Consider the following 19,652-nt stretch of genomic DNA (forward strand, 5'->3'; position numbering starts at 1 on the left):
AGTGACCAGAAAATAAATGGGCTACCTGTTCCAGAGTATTTGAACCAACAGAACGTCACAGTTGCCACAGGTCGAAGACATTCAATACGTGACTAGTATTACCAAAATCAATGGCAGCAAACACGACAATATAGCAATTAGAAACGAATCAAGTAGAGGTTCCTAGAGTTTGGAGACTCCACCGTGGATTACTATGAAGTGATCATCAGACAATGTTCGTATAATAACAACACCCATAACGGCGTATATATCATTTTGACGTTAAAAATAGAATTGAATTACATGCCAATTATTTGCAAACGTCCTGCACTAAATATTCTACCTTGCCTCAAGAAAATACTGGATTATGATTGGTTGTTCAGGAAAATCAAATACATAAGTCTTATTGTCAGAACAACTTCCGTTTGACCACAATGATGGCGGATCATAACAACAACTCCATGGATTTTAGAGTTGACTTTGGCATTTTCAAATGAGCAATTCGACTTTTTCGGATTGAAATTGGATTGAAAATGCTTATTTCACGCTGCTTCATTACGCATATATATAGAACGCGGCACCTTGACTACCAACATGAATGACATTTACACAAAAGCCGTGATGGAAATGCTGATAAAGCATTTATAACAACTCAAAAATACAATTATATGACTTTTCCTTCACAATTATCCGTGGATTGCACTAGATCATATTACCCTCTATTATAAAAATATTCAATTACAATACACGGCCCCTTACATAAACAATATCTAACATATACATCAGAATGCCTTGCAAAATTCACCCCCACCTATACAAAATTGTGCGGCAAAACGTTATTAAGTAAACATTTACCTACATGGAAAATGGTATATTTGTCTCCGTTTAAAAATGGGAAATTCGCAAGTAGACGTTCTGGCGAAGCACAAAATTTATATGCTACTCATACTCCATCATATCCCGTTGTGCACAATAATAATGTAAAAAGGGAACCATCAGAGTTCTGCTCTCTCATCTTCCTCCGCAAGGAAGTCACTGTTACGTTCTTACACTTAAACGTAATAAAGCTTGACCTCAATCCATCCCCAAATGGCACCCTTGAAGAGCCACCTCCTCGTGGTGGGTGCTGAGTAACGCTAAGTGCTCTTCTCCCGTGTGAACCCGGGGCAGAATGTGTCCACAGCACCCCATTGCTGGTCGTAAGAGGCGACCAAATTGGGCAACCTGTTTGCCGTGGGTTGCATCCCGTGTCGGTGGAGGACGGTAGTCTGGTGGTTCAGGGCAGTAGGAGACTGTACATTTTATCTCCTTTTGCTCAACACACCACTTCGGCCCTTACTTCACCTAGACGGGTGGTAGAACTGGCCCAGTTCTATCAATCGGCTGGTCACGCCAAGCCCTAAGCTGAAACTATGATATGCTCAAAACTTTATGAAACTGTTGATTTGATTTTTCATGCTGGCCAAACTATTTGGATTCCATAATTTCAAATGTATCATGTTATGTATGTTTTTGCCTAGAGTCGTATGCCCAGAAGGCGGTGGCTCATGGGCCAATCTGGTAAACTGATTATCTATCTAATCCTTCTGTTGGAGTTTATCATCCCAGTATCCTTGGTGCTGCAAGTTGGAGATCCACTTGTATATAGCATTGTCTTTATGATACTCCGTGGTGGGTGGGGAGCTGGGGTGATGAATCTTTAATATTTCGACATGGCTCTTGAAACCCCCTTGAAAAGAAGCGTCAACTTGACACGGATCATGGTGTGAATGAAGGTTGCATACCTCTTACACAAGTTGAGTACTGGCCGAGATTTCTGGTTCTAGAATCTCCGGACAAGCAACCTATCAAACTGAATCCATTTGCGATTTCGAAAGGTGTGTATGGTATAGCAGGAGATGTTAAGACTATCAAGCGTATGGGGTCTGGATCACCTCTCATTGAATGTGCCAAAAGACAACAAGCTACCAACTTGCTGTCAGTAGATTCCTTAGCTGGTCTCCCTGTTTCTGTATCTGTTCACAGGTCACTTAATTCAAGCAAAGGCATTGTAAAGGACCGTGATGACCTCCTACATGATATGTCTGAGCTTGACATAGTTTGTGAGTTAAAAGCTCAAGGTATGACAAATGTGAAACGTTTCACTCGGCGCCAAAATTCAAAAGCACTTCACACAAACACATACCTGTTTTCTTTCGTCTCTCCATCTCCACCCGAAACTATCAAAGCGGGTTATTGCAGCCCTGCAGTTGAACAATATATACCCAACCCACTGGGGTGTTTTAAGTGCCAAAAGTTTGGTCATGGGGTAAATTCATGCAAAAGTACTATTACTTGTGCCCACTGTGGTGAGAAATCACATGTTACTGAGGACTGCGATAGCAACTTTAAAAAATGTGTCAACTGTTCTGGTGAGCATTTGTCCTCGTCAAAAGAGTGTCCCATATGGGAAAGAGAGATGCAGATAAACATAATCAAAACTATTCAGAATATTACCTACAATGAGGCTAGAAACCTTGTACCTTCCTGTGATCCTAATGGTTCCTTTGCCTCCGTAACTAAAAGACCAGCATTGATAACATCTTCTATTGGCTGCAGATTTGACGTGGATACATTCCATTAATCCAGAACCCTCCTGCATGTCCGATTTCTGCACACAAATTACTGCTGAGCCTTCTTCAGCTATACAGATTCCTGTATCATCTCCTGCTTCTGTAACTCCAAGTCAACAAACAGGGGTACAGAATGACTCAGCACCAAATTCACATTCCCAGAAAGGAAAAAATGCTTTATCCAGATATAAAAGTGACTCATCTCGAAACAATGAAACGAGTAGAGTATCAAAAGGTTCTGATGATCCCATCAGACTTTACAATAAATTTGGATCAGTTGAAGGGATGGATGTTTCAGAGAGCATCCCTCAGAGAAGAACAAGTTTGTCGCCTAAACGTAATGGACGAGCGAGATCTCCAATTAATCCGCCTAAGAGATGAAAAGTTCTCAGCCCTTGATTCAGTGGAATTGCAGAGGACTAAAGAGTAACTTAAACGAAATACAGTTACTCATACAAGACCTTAAACCGTCAGCATTATGTCTCCAAGAGACATATCTAAAAAATACAGATAACTTTAATTTGAGACAGTATAGTGATTATCGTTCTTTTTCTCCTGTGGGAGTTAAAGCTACTGGAGGCGCTTCTATTTTGGTTCATGAGAGCGTCATTCATAGCCCTGTCACTCTAAATACAGATTTGCAAACTGCTGCTGTTCGTCTAACTTTACATATGGCCCTGACACTGTGCAGCTTGTATATACCTCCCTCTTCAAATATTCAACATTCAGATCTTCAAAATCTATATGATCAACTTCCGAAGACATGTCTCGTCATGGGTGATCTTAATGGACACAGCCCACTTTGGGGAAGTGTCAACACAAATACTAAAAGTAAAATCATCGAGGAATTCATATCCGATAATACCTTATGTATTTTTAATGATGATTCAGCCACTTATTTACATCCAGCTACGGAAACATACTCTTCCCTGGATATATCTCTTGCTGATTCTAATTTATATAATGAATTTGAATGGGAGGTCCATGATGACCTATGCGGTAGTGATCATTTCCCCACCATTCGTAAAGGCATCATCCCATGGGATGATCCAGCCTTATCCAGGCGAAACTTCTCTAGGGCTGATTGGTCATTATATAAAACACTTTGTTCTGAACAATTAAAACCTGATGTTTTCGTGAATAGCGAAGATCCTATACAGCTGTTTTCTGATACACTTAATAACATTGCTGACCAAACTATACCAAAGTCCTCTGCAGTTCCATACATTCGTAAGCCATGGTTCAATAGTGAATGTAAACAGGCCAGAAAGTGTAGGAAGAAAGCGGGAAAGTATTTTCGCCGACATCCTACTGTACATAATTTAGATAAAGTAAAACTTTTAAATGCCAAAGCCAGACGTGCTTTCAAACAAAATAAGCGCCATTCATGGCGAAATTACGTTTCTAAAATGAATTCACGCACGCCTTTGTCAAAGGTGTGGAATATGATTCAAAGAATAAAGGGCAAGGGTTCTAGATCTCCTGTTCACCATCCGAAGGATGGTGATAATTTATTAACTAATAAATCTGACATTGCTAATAAACTTGGCGAAACTCTCGCCAAGCATTCATCTTCATCCAATTATGTCCCTGAGTTTCAAAAGTTTCAGAAACAGCAGGAGAAGAAAAAATTAACTTTTAACTCAGACAACGGTGAATATTAAAACGAAATATTTTCACTACATGAGCTACAGTGCGCCCTTGAGCAAGCTCATGATACAGCAACAGGGGCTGATGATATCCACTATCAGCTACTGAAGCATTTGCCCGAATCATGTCTTGAAACGTTGCTTAATATTTTTGATACAATATGGACATCAGGAAATTTCCCAACTTCCTGGCGAAATGCCATTGTAGTCCCCATTCCGAAACCTGGCCGGGCTCATAGCGATCCGTCTAATTACAGACCAATCTCTTTAACAAGTTGTGTCTGTAAAACCATGGAACGTATGGTGAATAACAGAATCTGATTAACTTGCTATCTTGAAACCAATAACCTGATCACAAATATACAGTGTGGTTTTAGGAAAAACTGTAGTACCATGGATCATTTGGTACGTTTAGAATCCTTCGTTAAAAATGCAATAGTAAATAAACAACATGCAGTATCGATCTTCTTTGATCTTGAGAAAGCTTACGATACAACCTGGAAGCATGGCATTTTAATGGATTTACATGACTTTGGGTTGAAAGGGTTGAAAGACAGGCAATTTCAAGTCCGAGTGGGTTCAACCCTGTCTGATCATTACAATCAGGATGAGGGTGTCCCTCAAGGCAGTATTTTGTCCGTCACTTTATTTAGTATTAAGATCAACAGTTTATCCAAGGTTTTAAATGATTCAATTGATGGATCACTTTTTGTGGATGATTTTAAGGTGAGGATCCTCCGTTTTGTATCCCTTGTGATGAGGGAATCACGGTCAAGCGTATCCTGCTTGACTGTATTGAATTCTCCATCACAAGGGATAAATATTTCAATGTCAAAACTGTCAAGGATCTTTTTAACACTGTTAATTCTCATTTAATCATTGTTTTTTTTAATGGAAATTGATTTCTTGGTTGAATTATGAGTAGTATGTGCTGCAAATAGATGTATTTTAATGATTGGTAATTTATATTAGTAACTTGAATTATTAGTGGATGTACCCTCAAAGGGGGTTGAAGTATTGTAAAATTATTGTCCTCCTGAGAGGGTACATAAGTCCAAGAACATTCACAGTAAATTTAAATCTACCAGGTTTGTAATCGCACTTTTCTTGTTCTTTTAATTTTGGTAAGCATTTTGTACACTCGCCAGTAGCTGAAGGGATGATGTAAATCCAGCTAGGGTCCATGCAGGTAGCAAAGGTACTCTAAGTCCTCATGGTCCCTAGTATGGCGATCTACCTTCTGTTGTTGGCGATCTATAGCCTGTTTTTATATTGTATTGTCTAAATATTATATTAGTGATATTAGTTTTAACTTTTCATGCTAATTTTAATTGAAATTGTCATATTCTAGTTGTTTTACTGTCCTTCGTTGACAGATTTTTACAATTTGAATATATTTCATTTAAGTGTTCATTTAAGTGTTCTCGTCACGATATGGCTGAGATGTTGCCGATGTGACGTTAAATATTAACTCACTCACCCACTCACCATCCCCAAATAAAGAAAACAAAGTTTCAAGGAATCCCAAGATCGTCGCATGTACACACATTTTGGCAAAGCAGTACTGAAACTCTTTCGTCGCATGTACACACATTTTGGTAAAGTAGTACTGAAACTCTTTCGTCGCATGTACACACATTTTGGCAAAGCAGTACTGACACTCTTTCGTGGCATGTACACACATTTTGGCAAAGTAGTACTGACACTCTTTCGTCGCATGTACACACATTTTGGCAAAGCAGTACTGAAACTCTTTCGTCGCATGTACACACATTTTGGCAAAGCAGTACTGAAACTCTTTCGTCGCATGTACACACATTTTGGTAAAGTAGTACTGAAACTCTTTCGTCGCATGTACACACATTTTGGCAAAGCAGTACTGACACTCTTTCGTGGCATGTACACACATTTTGGCAAAGTAGTACTGACACTCTTTCGTCGCATGTACACACATTTTGGCAAAGCAGTACTGAAACTCTTTCGTCGCATGTACACACATTTTGGCAAAGTAGTACTGACACTCTTTCGTCGCATGTACACACATTTTGGCAAAGTAGTACTGAAACTCTTTCGTCGCATGTACACACATTTTGGCAAAGCAGTACTGAAACTCTTTCGTCGCATGTACACACATTTTGGCAAAGTAGTACTGACACTCTTTCGTCGCATGCCGAGGTGGAGGATCGTACATGAAAGCAATGGACGATCGTAAAAATCCACAGGTTTTGATGAGTTACAGATCGTAGGTAAAGGATCTATTCGTCGATTCTGTAAGGTTCTGATTCGACAGCCAGTCAAGTATTTTCCACTTTCACGTCCAATTTCAAACTTGTAAAAATGTAAAATACTGGCTCGTCCGCCATTTCTAACTGTTGCGTAACTTTACGACCAAGAAAATACGTAGGTCCGACGAGTCCATTATTGTGTGACCAGGGGGCCGAATCACAGGAAACAAAACGATAGGCTGGTTTTAGTCGTGTAGAGATGGGACACAGGCAAAATGTAGAGTAAATGGGTTGTGCAACATAGAGAAAACGACCAGTCTTCAGCGAGCAAAGGTTTGCAACGTACTCTCTCTCTCCGCTTCGGTTCGAGAAAAAAAATCATGTCAAAATAAATACAATTACTCACGTGAAATATGGTTAATTCAACATTTTAAACGCAACTCGTTGTATGTCAGACCGTTCTTCGCCTCCATTCCCCCTTCCAGCTTCTGCTTGAACGGAGTGGTGGAACAGGAGAGTATTATTCCATATCGAATATTTACAGCTACCTCCCCTGCTTCATTCGCCCATTACGTAAGAAGTGCTTTTTATGTAGAATAGATGTTACGAAAATTCTAACAGTAGCGACGACAGATAAGACAAATAAACTCCAACTGGTTCGTGACAAAATTTGGCAAGATGGTATTTCTTTTTAATTTCAGTTTATTTTTGTTTCGTCAAATTGTAGGCAAATTGGGACTGTAGGCACTATGGAACGTAACCTACAAAGCGGGCATCTAAATATTCCAATAAAGCTCACGCTAGGCGTTCGGTTGCAATTGAAATCTCCTAATCAAACGACCATGTGAATTTGTGAAAATCTAATGTATTTTAGTTGTACACGGTCTCCAACAGCAGAGGTTGATATTATGAAGTAAACAGCGCTGAATAAATGTTCTACAAAATAGAGAGTGTCCGACAGTTAAATGTCTGAGTTGTATTCTCTGTACCTCACGTGTAGTCTCCACAAGGGAGGTGGTAACTAAATAGTGTGTCTATCTTCAAAGTATTTTGTAATGACATGTTCCAGTATCACAGATAGAGTGTAGCGCAGATAGTGTGTAGCGCATGTAGATGACTTCTAGCACAGTTAACAAAGAAAGTCGTTTCAAATGTTCAGTTATGTATGATGTACGTCCTGGGAACAAGACCACCCTGCCTACATTCTTCTCCTCTACTTCTTCATGATGACGACATATGCGATGATGTTATCCCACTCAGAAGTGTACATGTCCTGTTGCTTGATGTGTTCAACCAGCAGGTCATAGAATGAGTTGATCAGGTGACGTCTGGACTCGGACGATCTACTGGACAGAGCCTGCCTGAACATGTATTCCGTCCAGGACCGAATTGCAGAGACGAACTTAGGAACGAAACCCGTCAGATTTTCTGTGTTCCCTGGAACAAAAGCACTGACTTATGAGACAAAAAGAGGACATCACATACAAAGGCGCCCGATTCAACTATAGTCGCATTGAATTACCAGAACATCGAGCAACTAAAGTATCAGTAAATGTATAAAGAGATCTTTAGGATCTGTTCAGGCACCCAGGGGAGCTTTTCACTGAGAAGAGGTTGCCGATGACATGTAGCGTTCTCTGATACAGGAACTTAATTATGTCCGTGGGCTCGAATCCGGTTTCCCCTGAAATATTTTCTCGGGTTGTCAATCCTTCCATACCTTTAAGACTCAGACACGCTATGAAATACGAACCCACTCGTTCAAGACCACACGTGCTGTTACGTGGGTCACTGGTATGATGTGTTCTCCTTTCTGTGAACAAGTGTCATCGCATATATCAACACATACGTATGGTGAAGTCGATATTGTACAATGGAGGCATATGTAACATATGCTTGCATGAAAATGTACTTGTGTATGTTGTATAATTTTAGTACATGAACTTCATTATGCACAGTGACACTTTACATGTTCTTCTTAGGACACTATGGTTTGTTTGCTTAAAACTATTTATAAATAACTTCCATAAAATGGTGTAATAGTGTTTTATTTTTTACAAGAAAAATAAGAATAAACACGTAAAATAATGTATAAAACACGTATAATGGCACGTAAAATACTGAAGGTTCGTGGAAATGTTCTAAAGTTGGTTGTTTTATGCGTATGTCAATTATATATTGACGTTTGGTTATGTTTGTCAAGTATTTCAGAAGCATTTGATTCATCTGAGTGAGTTACGATTTTAAATCACATGGCAATGTTTCAGCCATGCAGTGACTAAAACAAGGTATAGAATTATAATGATTAACTATTAAATCGTAAACACCTGTAAACAATGGTGTTTAACTATAGAGGACGATACAATGTTAAAAGGGACTATAGATCGCCAACAACACAAGGTCGTTCACCATACCGGGGACCGTGAGGACTACAGTACTTGTCCTACCTCCATGGATTCATTTATCTGAAACGTTTATCCTATGTTTGTGAGTCAGAAAAATGCTGTATCAAGATTATGGTCTCATTCTGGATCACTGTTTATCACGTGACCCTAATTCAAAGACTCCAATTGGCTAATTTCAAATTCCCATAATTCCCATAATTCCAATGCACCAATCTAGGTACACCTGTAATAACACTTCAGTATAGCACAGCATAGTAACAAGGGAACACGGTCCACTGGTCGGTAAACAACATCAAACAGGTCAGTTAATTACTTTAACACGAAACAATGTTCCAGTGTATTTGTAACTTTATTAACTCACTTGTATTTTGAATATCACTTGGTTATTTGATACATACGGTAATGCTTTGAACTAGCTAAAGTTGGTAAATTACGTTAACGCCCAAGTTCATCTTGTTTTTGTACTATAACTAATGTAAAACCAAACAGCATTTTAAATACTGCTCTATGTTCATACCCGTTTTCCTAAGCATTAATATTGTAAATGTATGTATGTGCAATAGTTTTCTGTGTGTTGAGTGAGCAGAGAACAGAAAATATGTTGAAAGCTTTGTCATGTTGTTGATTGTTCTTTATGAGCAACCATTGTGCCCAGCTTTCCCTGTGTATATGCTTATAATTGTTCTCTTTGTACTGTGTGAACGGAGATCGCCAATATTTACTAATAGTCTGTTTATTCTAAAGTAAATAAGGCCACCAGCCCATTTTACATGTGAGAGTATAAAATCAATCATATTACCTTTAGAGCGCCAGTTGAATTGAGCGTTATAGTTAATGAATACATACATAAGTACAGGTTATTAACTTAACTTAAGTAAAGTAAAGTGAAGTAAAGTATGAGGAAACACATACTTAACGAGACAGTCAATAATGGTCAATGTATTGTCACTACGATGAATAGTATACGTAGTTATTATGGGCAGGTCGCATGTGATCTCATGTTAAAGCTCAGTATGGTCTAACCATTAAGGCTCTATTCTGGGGTAGGATGCATTAATATATGTCAATATGTTTCTATTTTTGTGCACACCTTTCGGGTAGCCGTGGAAGGTTGCCAAATAGTTACCTGTTGTATGTCATGTTAATTGTGAATTTTACTGTCCGACGCTGTACATATTGTTTAATGTTAACATTATTTTTAGCGTGTTATTTGGCAATGTGTAATTTGGCAATGACATATCTTTTGGTTCCACAACCAACATCATGCATATAATTTCATGTGATTATAATTTCCCTTGAGAATTCATGATGTCGTTTAATTTACATGTGTAAATGTTAGACTACAAAAATTAATTGTGATAAACTAATTGTGATACCTATGCAAAACATTATGAAATGTGTAAATGTTTCTAAGAATGTTATGTGTGTTTCAGAGCTGATGTATAACTAAGGAATTATCTGATTCCTTATAAAACTTGGCAATTTGACCATTTCAAACGAACTGACTGCCCCTGTGGTTAAACATATGTTTTGGCAAGAAAGATCGAAAATCGATACAGAATTCAGGTGCTTGTTTTAACACTACATTGAATTCTTGGAAAATGGCTCCCGACATATACGAAATCGTTAGTGGGATCCAAAATGACACAGGGCGCAGAGGCTGATCAATGTCTGAAACGATGTCGACCAATTCCCGATTAAAATCGTAGTAATTCTTGGATACCTATCGACGACCGGTGGAAACTGACTAAAGGAATACAACTTTGCAAGATGGTGCCATTCGTGTACAAGGAAACATCTTACCTGTTTCTTCCTTTCGCCGCTGTGACATGATGTGTATACGTTCATGTTGGATTAGTAGAGACTCGATACGCAGGCCCGCCTTCACAACCGGGGAATCTTCATCAAGGAATGGAGCTCGTAGTTCATCCTCACTTCTATAGTATCCAGAATAGTTGGCTGCCTCGTACTCACGCTGAATGAAAGAAGATATTTACCTCTAACGAGGGACAAACTGTACTGCAAACGGTGAACATGTTTCAGATTATCAAATTTTGGAATAAACCCCTAATAATCCCCGAGGTTTCATTCAAATATGTCTCTTATTTGGTTTAAAAGGTACATTTACATACACATCTTGTGAACGCTTCTTCTTTTTTAAATAGCCTCACATTCGGACAGCTGCCTATTTCAGCTGTGTGACGGCGGAGTGTAAATAATCAAGTCTGGACAAGATAATCCAGTGATTGACAGCCTGATCATATATGCAACTGGGACATGTTAAGATGCATTAAGTCGATGAACCCGTTGGTTGTCTCTGTTACGACTAACATGGGTTGATGATGACAAGTTATAACTCCGTTTCTAACAGCTTAACATTTAGGAAACAAAATCTTGTCATCCATTACGTCCACGAACGTCAGGTTTTCGATCACATCACAACAATCTCGAGGAATGGGAAATTCCCAGGTCGTGCATGCGTCACATGACATAGTATTCAACTCAAAATGTGCTGACAGCAACAATAACATATCGATGATATCCATGAAATATCAGGCACTGTAACAATCAGGTTGTCCATACGGTACCTCAAAATGAACATACTATATGCAAGGTGACTTACACTTTATCGTTTATGACTAAACAGTGGCGTCTCAACATTGCAACAATGGAATTCTCCTCCCATGTCAAAGAATACATACTCGCTGCTGACAGTTATTTTGAGGTGTAGCCAAGACAATCACTGTGCGTTCGTTTCATTTGAAGATCATCATTGATAATTGGATCATTGGTCACATGATGTTTGTTGTCTTTCAGTGGCACGTGACAACGAACACATTTGATCACAAACATTTCTCCGATGCAATGTTGTTTTTGACCACTTCAACACATAAGAATTGACGTGATGATCTTAAGCTCATTGCCAGTTGTAGATTACGAAAACGTGATGTGTAGGTTGTACATATTCTCTTATAATTTAATGTAAATCAGAGTTATGGACAGCGAAGTTCAACATCTTACTGTACCTGTGTCACGTGCTGCATGTCCCTTAACAATCTCCACACTGTCGTCATAGCTACCCACAGGTTTTGTAAATGAACACTGCTTTCTCCATACTTCCTTTCTGTATCTTCAGCAGGAACAACCAGCAACATACATCCACCTAAGAGAAAGCATTACAATATAATCTATGTTTACGCACCACGAATGTGATTGTAGAATTATAACAGATGCGTACATGATTGCATGGTAGGAGAGATCACTTCAACAATCTGATATGCAGTTTTGATTTGTGCCGAGCTCCACCTTTTGCTTTCAGCATTTTCCCAGCCTTTGAAATCTTATCACGTTTGACTCTTTCACGAAGTTTTCAAGGAACGTAACATTACAAGCTGTTTGGCAAATGCTACACAATTGACGGCCACAAACCCTGTAATTCTGTATGCTATGCGATATTTTCAAATTTGACGTAGGGCGGAAATACTCAACTACCTGAATTTGTTTCTGAGGACAGCCGGGGCTGTCAGTTCTGTTGCCTTGTTCTATAATGATATATTCACCACTATTGCACTGTTCTATGATGATATATTTACCACTTTTGATTTCATTTGCTCTGATGAGGAGAAATCCTTGCCATGCCTCAGATGCCAAATCAGCAACAGCATCGCATTCAGAACGTGAGCCGTCGGGAAACTTACTCAACGAATCTTTATAAGACACAGACCTGTAAGTAAATCAGAGTGTCTTCATAAATATTACTGTATTATTTTGACATTGCAGAAATGGCCAGTCATATGTGTATGTAAAAAGAATACACCCTATTTGGACAGACCAATGTGGGATTTGGGTCTGTATAGGTCGCTGATACCATAATTATGAAATGAGCAGAAATTGGTATGCAATGGTTATGCTCGTTACCTCAGCTGATTGTTGTACAGCGACAGCTTGGAGAATTTGCCATATGATCAAGACTCATTTACAGGCCGTTGTGATATTTCTGGAATATTGCCGTCTGAAGCAGACGGCTAACGTATTTCATTTCATTTGATAAACACAATCAATAAATGTGATAGATAATGAACACAAAGATTAACAGCTGTGAAAAGGGTACAGATGCATCACTATGTGTTGTCGCTAGGAACCAACAATGCTGTTGCAGGTTTGTGTGTGAATACTGTCATTTCCATTTTGAGGAGGAAATTCTCCAATGTGACACTTATTCAGTGACCTACGAAAAACCTGTATTCATCTGTGTGTAGTTCACATAAACTTAGTTTTGAAAGCAGGATATTCTGAAAATTCGATACATGAGAAACGGAATCAATGTAAACACGGTTATCATTAGATTTTGCTGTATCGTATGATAATGTACTGTCTGACCACCTGTAAATTCGGAAGGAACACAACATGGAATGACCTGCGCAAAGAAGTGAATCAAGTGATTCCAATAGTCAGGATTAAACGATGCTTCTCTCACCTTGGCAGAAAGTGGGCAGACCAAAAACATACGACGATGTTGAAGGTATCATCAGGAAGGCACTGCCTATAGAAGCTGGTGGGACACATGGAGACGAAGACCTTTTGGTTTCCAGACTCTCTCCCATTTCCTTTGACACACAGAGACATGGGTCATGGCAGCCCTTACATGATCCATAATGATCTTTTAAAGACTTCACTAATACAGCAGTCAACAGTCAACAGGAGAGTCTGAACATTCACGATCACAGCTTTCATTTCCATTGTTATTAAAATAATTACTCTCTACATTAAATAATGCAATCCTCAAGTATATCAATAAACACACGAAGCAAATTGTACCTATTACAAACACATAACCTTACAGATGTTGTATATGTGAATACATGTTTTGAGTATTTATATAATATTTCGCTCTGGTCCATTTGACAATATCGGTCAGAATACTTATTGGTTCTGGATTATCCATTATGAGGATTTCAAATTTCTTTCGGATCGTGCAAATGTTCTATTTTTCAATACACCGATGCTCCTTGCACTTTTGCCAAAAACCTTCTTCCGATGTAGTACAGAAGACAAGAGTTGTCATACAGATGACTCATGATGAATTGTGTAGGTTTCTTATGTCTTTCCTATCGTATAGATTTCATATTTTAAGGTATGAATGGTCTGTACTTTAGCACAATGTCACATGTATTTGTAAAACATAGAATCAACAGGTTTGGGAGAGGAGAGACATACATAAACCCCATTTTGATGAATTTACTAGAATTATATATATAATATATAAAAAACAGTATAAGATGTCTGGAGTCACCGCCAATCAAAATGTGTATTTTATCTTTAAATCCATATTTGTAATAAACACTTTTGGTTGTATTTCCGACTTGTAAGTACCTTATTGATGGTGTAATTGTGTGGAATAAAGTCACCTACTGCTGACATTCTTAACCAAGGCATTGTAGTCATTATTGGTACCATCTTCGTAGATTATGTGAACAGTGAGGTCTTCGCCATGAAGCTTCCTAAGGGCGCCTGCAATGACAGATATACAAAGAAACAATATGGAACGTAATATTTAATCGTGTGTAGAACGTGTTTCCTTCTTTTATCAATTTTAGACATTCTTAATAACTTTTTGTCAAATTAAAAATTGGTTGCAACTGATCAAAAGTAGGTCACAGGTTCCTCCATTAAGATACACGTTTTCATGACTATCATGCATTCTGTAAATGTCGTTACATTCACAGTATACGGCGTGTACACAACATTGACCCATCAGAAGACAGCGTGTATGTTCTATATTATGAACAACAGTTTGTCAGATTTGACTGAATGCATTTCACGGGAATGCATTCCCGTTCTTCAAATACTCAATAACACCCGGAAATTGGTCAATACATGATGTTTATCTCCTAATTAAACTAAAGTTCCTACTAAATAAAACTGTAATGAAATATATACTCAGTCGACTGATTGTCAACAGGGTGCCTGTCAGTTGGGAGATAACCCATATAACCAAAGTCTAATTAATTAATGTACTCCAAAGAACCATATATACGATTACTTAATTAATCCCTAAACACGCATTCAGACAGGATTTCATTCACTGTGTTAAATGGAGGACATAAGTGTTGTTTCTGGAGCGAAACCCGAAAACCGTTCAATATCTTTCATCAAAACTTGAGAGATATATCAAACCACGGTTCCTGTTGCTATTTGCTATGTTTTGTAATTTTTTTATTCTAAACGATTTCCCTGAAACCGTTTTGGACTAATTCTGAACAGAGAGGGTGGTGGCTGTCAAACCTTAAAGACCTCAAGTCTTCACATTCGAGGCTGCTGCATGTAACAACCTGGGACTGAGACTCTGCGTTTTGCTATTTAGCAATTTTAAGAAACAAATGCTTGCTTCCCTGGCAAAGTTTGACTCTGTTTGTACTGGTGTTTTTTTCTAAAAAGTGAAGGGTGCGTTTCCGTTGATAAGAAGGGACTACATTAAAAATTTCAGAATAGATCATCTCGAGAATTCAAGCTGTAAATAACAGGCGTGTGGGTAACCCATTGAATGATGATTGTTTCCTCATAGGCACAAAATATGAAAAACGTTTCAGGTGTACCAAGTTGCCCGGAAATAGTTCTAAGCTGCCTAATGCCATAGTCACTAACGTGTCAATAGATGCATTTACCTAGCAGATATTCCACAATATCCTGGGATGAAGATCCGTCGTGACACCCATAGTCACCAACTGTAAATGTCTCGTTCCTCGAAATAACTGAAGTACCTTTAATGATAGAACACATTGTCATAGTACATTTAGTGGTATGTTATATTATTAAGGACATTCACGAAACATGCTAAATGTGTCCTGTCTTGGTGCTTCGTTAATGATCTTCATTTTGTCAAGTGGCATTTAAAGAAGTAGCCAGTCAACATTTAAATGACCGCTTACTTCAGGATCAACCCTTTCCCACAAGAAACACAAAGACGAGTTTCTTCACAGGATGAGGGGAAGAGGTGGGAGGGGGTGTCTCCTCTCGCCGAAGATCATATTTCGATTCCCAACATGGGCACAATGTATGAAGCCCATTTCTGGCGTCGCCCCCGTGATGTTGCTGGAATATAGCTAAAAGAGGTGTAAAGCAATATCACTCACTCATCTTTACAGGATGTCATATGAGCACCAAAATCATTATATAAAATCATCCAAGAAAACTACATGCTCTGAGGATCCAAATCCCACCACTGTTTTGTGTAAAGACATTTTCTTACCAATCACTTCAATGATTATGGACTAATGTTCAAAGCAAGTCACCTGATATCTTCACAAATTCTTTCATCCGACCACTCCTAAAGACAATTACAGAAGATCCGAATAATCCAAACTCATCTTCCTCATATGACGAATCACCATAGAATGAAACGCAAGTGCTGATGATGCCCAACATAAGTTTGAATGGCACATTAGCGTGTACATTGAATTTTTGGCTTGGATGACTGGTAGTAAAATACAACTTCATGACGGAAAGACGTCTATACTGATAGGGTGTAAGCGTCAAAATAAAGAGTCTTGATGTCTGTTTGGTTGGGCTGTAACGATACATCAATTTATACAGTTGTTGGGTCTCTAATAGCAATTACTTCGATGGAGGGAACGGAAAACTATCAATGCGTCGTATGTGTGACTATTGATAGTTTAGCAAATGACTCCTGTTGAAATATATTCATCGCAAAATAAAGGATGTTTGGGTGCAGACGTGCAGCTTCATTGAGTTTATTTGTTAACTGTTTACTTGATCTGTTCCAAGTTTCATGTCATTTATTAAAGGAGACTGAAACTTTTTCAGCTTGAGTTTATGTCATATAAACCGTGCCCTCATTTGGGAAATAATTTTAAACGAGACAGTTCAAGGAGAGAAGTACAATTGCCAAACAATTGCAACTGAGATGCATCAGTCTGAGTACTGTTGCAATAGACTATCGCTATCGCAATAGTATGTTGCAAATGCTGTCGCTATTGGAATAGTTGTTTACCCCTCAATAGTCATCCCTACTATTTAGACTCACACCTCATCATGAACAAGCAGGTAGTCTCTGCAGGACAAGCTTGAGATGCCTGCGATGCATGTGCATGAAGCGATAAATCCTTGGTTCACTCCCTTGTCCTTAGACGGGTTTCCAATAGCCTCCTCCTTGGAATCAAGAAAACCTTACAACAAAGACTCCAGAAAGTACAGAACACTACAGCACATTTGCTGTCAAGAGTGTCCAAATTCTCGACCATTACACCAGCTCTACAGTCAGTGCACTGGCTTCCTCTAGAAGCCAGACTGAAATTCAAAGTTCTGTGCCTGACGTCCAAGTACTACTATGAACTGGCTCCAGCATATCTATCCTACTTGCACAATCACCACCAGTCCCTACGTTCACTACGCTCACATAACCCCCACCTTCTCTCAGTTAATCAGTACAACTTCACAGGCTGTGGCGATACGTCATTCTGTGTATATGCTCCAAGACTGGAACAGTCTGCCTCGAAACATAAAATTCTCTCCTTCATTTGACTCTTTCACATCACGACTATAAACCTTTTTTCTGTGAAAAATATGACCTTTGAACTATGTGCTGCTTTGGGGACACGTGAGTATATGGAGTATAGCCGGATATAAAACTATGTCATCATCATCATCATCATCATCATCATCATCATCTTTATAAGAAGACATAGGTTGTGCTGCATGGTGGTAAAATATGCATAGTCCCGTCATATTGCTGTAACTTGACGACGTTAAACAACAAAGTCAGTATTATGATACAGAAACCTACACAGAATACAACAGAATATTTTAATGCGTAATAACGTGTCCAAAATAATCACTCTATGTTCCTGTCAATTTCTTTTACAATAATGAAGATTATGTTTACGTCTATATTTACAAAATGTCGTTTGAGATAATATCAAAATCTAAGGGGCTGCTCGACGAGATTGTAACTTCACAATAAATGTGGGTACACTGCACTACTTGAAAATGTAATCTGTCCAAGATGCCGGCCAATACAATAACAATATTTGAAAATTCATTTTAACTTCGGAATGTATCGGAAATTTGCCAATCTTGAGGTTGAGTTTTATAATGTTATTGTCATATGCAAGAAAAGCATCGACACTGCAGATTTCGGGACGGGTCATGGGATTGCATCTTGGCAGACAACGTAGGACTTGATCATCACGATTAGTCTTCTCGATCTTGGACCATCTTTCACTTCACTGAAACTATATGCTTCCTCACAAGCGTACCAGTAATCACGTGGTTACTGTTCACGTTGACACCCCTGAAGCATGTATGCATGTAAGTAATCGCGCATTTCCCACGTCTTACCATGTGACCATTGACTTTCAAATCAATTCACAAAACTGTATTGCACAAACTGCAACTGTGAAATCATACCCCCCCCCCCCCCCCCCCCCCAACGTAATTGTTTCCTTTCATAGCACGTGGGCATGACAGTCTTTACATGAAATGCTCTGTGACCACTTGCGGCACATGTGCATATTACAGCTTTTTAGGGTGTGATTGACTGTTTCAACCATCACTTAAGTCATTGCACTAAGACTAATTGTTCACGCTTCATTGTACACTTTGAACATGGGCTATGTAAAATATGATATGGTAGTGATAATGACAGATGTAATTTGTACTAATACCTATAATCTGACGCACTGTGTCGTAAAAGTAATGGGATTGAGCCCTGACGATGGTGCCGACGGATCTGGAATACTGGTCTTCGAAGACGCCCGTACATCTGGTGTCCATTGTGCTGTAACATTCAATGTTGAACGCATTATATCTTGTATTCACTGAATGTTTCTGAAACAAAAAGCAAAGGCCGGTGTCTTCTAATGTAAAGTTAAAGGCACAATTTCACACATTTTCGACAACATGTTACTTTATACTTGTATAGGGGAGCGAGAGGCGTTGTTATGCAGCGTTGCATTATTTCATTCGAATTGTTTTAAATTTAGTATTGTAAACTAAATACGTAAATAATGTCTTCAATCGAAGCTTTGGACCACGGTGACTTTTCACTTCTGCGTTAATACGTACGGTTTCAGACATACAGTGTCTCCAATATTCTACAGAGGCTAGTCCTTGGCACCCATGTTGTACTCCATTGTACTCTATTTTCTCTTTATACTTCACCTGTGCACGTGCGTCCCTTCTTGGAAGAAATAGGTTGCCTTACAGAGAACAAAATATGGCTTTTATACTTGAGCAAAGGTTGCATTTTGTCATCATAGTCTTCGCAGCTTTGACATCCGCTTAGAAGTTTCCATTTGAGTTGAGATGGATTGGCCCAATATCCCACTATTTTCTGGTAAGTGATAAAGTGATAGTGTTCAGATGATCAACTTCCAAGCACCAAGTATAGTAATCAGTGGTAAGTAGATATTCTCTTTCAGTGCCAGTGAACCAATCTTCCGTGAGTCAGTCAGTTCAGGCGTCCTACAATTTCAATGTCCAGTGTTTGGCCATACTGTCCGTGATGCGTTTTGGCACTTGAAGGAGCAATGGCGGGTGTGTGTGTGTGTGTGTGTGTGTGTGTGTGTGTGTGTGTGTGTGTGTGTGTGTGTGTGTTATCCTCTACATCGATGATATTGTCACTCATTATGTGAAATGTGAGGAGCACCTGAAGAGGCTTCCGTTGACGTTATCACAATTCTTGGGCTGACTGGTTACTGCCGTAAAGTTTATCAGTTAGTGTCACTTCTATCAGCCTCAGGTACTCTTAGCCCCGCCCCATCA

General features: G+C 38.9%; 1 protein-coding gene across 1 annotated transcript; it reads right to left on the reverse strand.

Moving 5' to 3' along the window:
- Positions 1 to 7,678: 7,678 nt before the first annotated feature.
- Positions 7,679 to 18,662, reverse strand: LOC137284890 (uncharacterized). The gene is made up of 8 exons (XM_067816920.1): positions 18,554 to 18,662; positions 15,536 to 15,631; positions 14,283 to 14,381; positions 13,348 to 13,477; positions 12,464 to 12,594; positions 11,897 to 12,033; positions 10,674 to 10,845; positions 7,679 to 7,902 (listed from the first exon to the last, which is right to left on the reverse strand). Exons 1-8 carry the CDS (start codon positions 18,660 to 18,662, stop codon positions 7,679 to 7,681), a joined length of 1,098 nt encoding a protein of 365 aa, XP_067673021.1.
- Positions 18,663 to 19,652: the final 990 nt, after the last annotated feature.

The sequence above is a fragment of the Haliotis asinina genome, chromosome 5 (assembly GCF_037392515.1).
Source record: "Haliotis asinina isolate JCU_RB_2024 chromosome 5, JCU_Hal_asi_v2, whole genome shotgun sequence".
Taxonomy (NCBI): Eukaryota; Metazoa; Mollusca; class Gastropoda; order Lepetellida; family Haliotidae; genus Haliotis; species Haliotis asinina.

What these genes read in the sequence shown, in the direction of transcription:
- LOC137284890 (XM_067816920.1), bottom strand. Translation starts at nt 18,662, where the DNA reads ATGGACACCAGATGTACGGGCGTCTTCGAAGACCAGTATTCCAGATCC. An exon ending in CACAGTGCGTCAGATTATAG is followed by an intron (nt 15,632 to 18,553) that starts GTATTAGTACAA and finishes CTATCATTAAAG; the next exon opens with GTACTTCAGTTATTTCGAGG. An exon ending in AGCAAATGAAATCAAAAGTG is followed by an intron (nt 12,034 to 12,463) that starts GTAAATATATCA and finishes GCTTTCTCTTAG; the next exon opens with GTGGATGTATGTTGCTGGTT.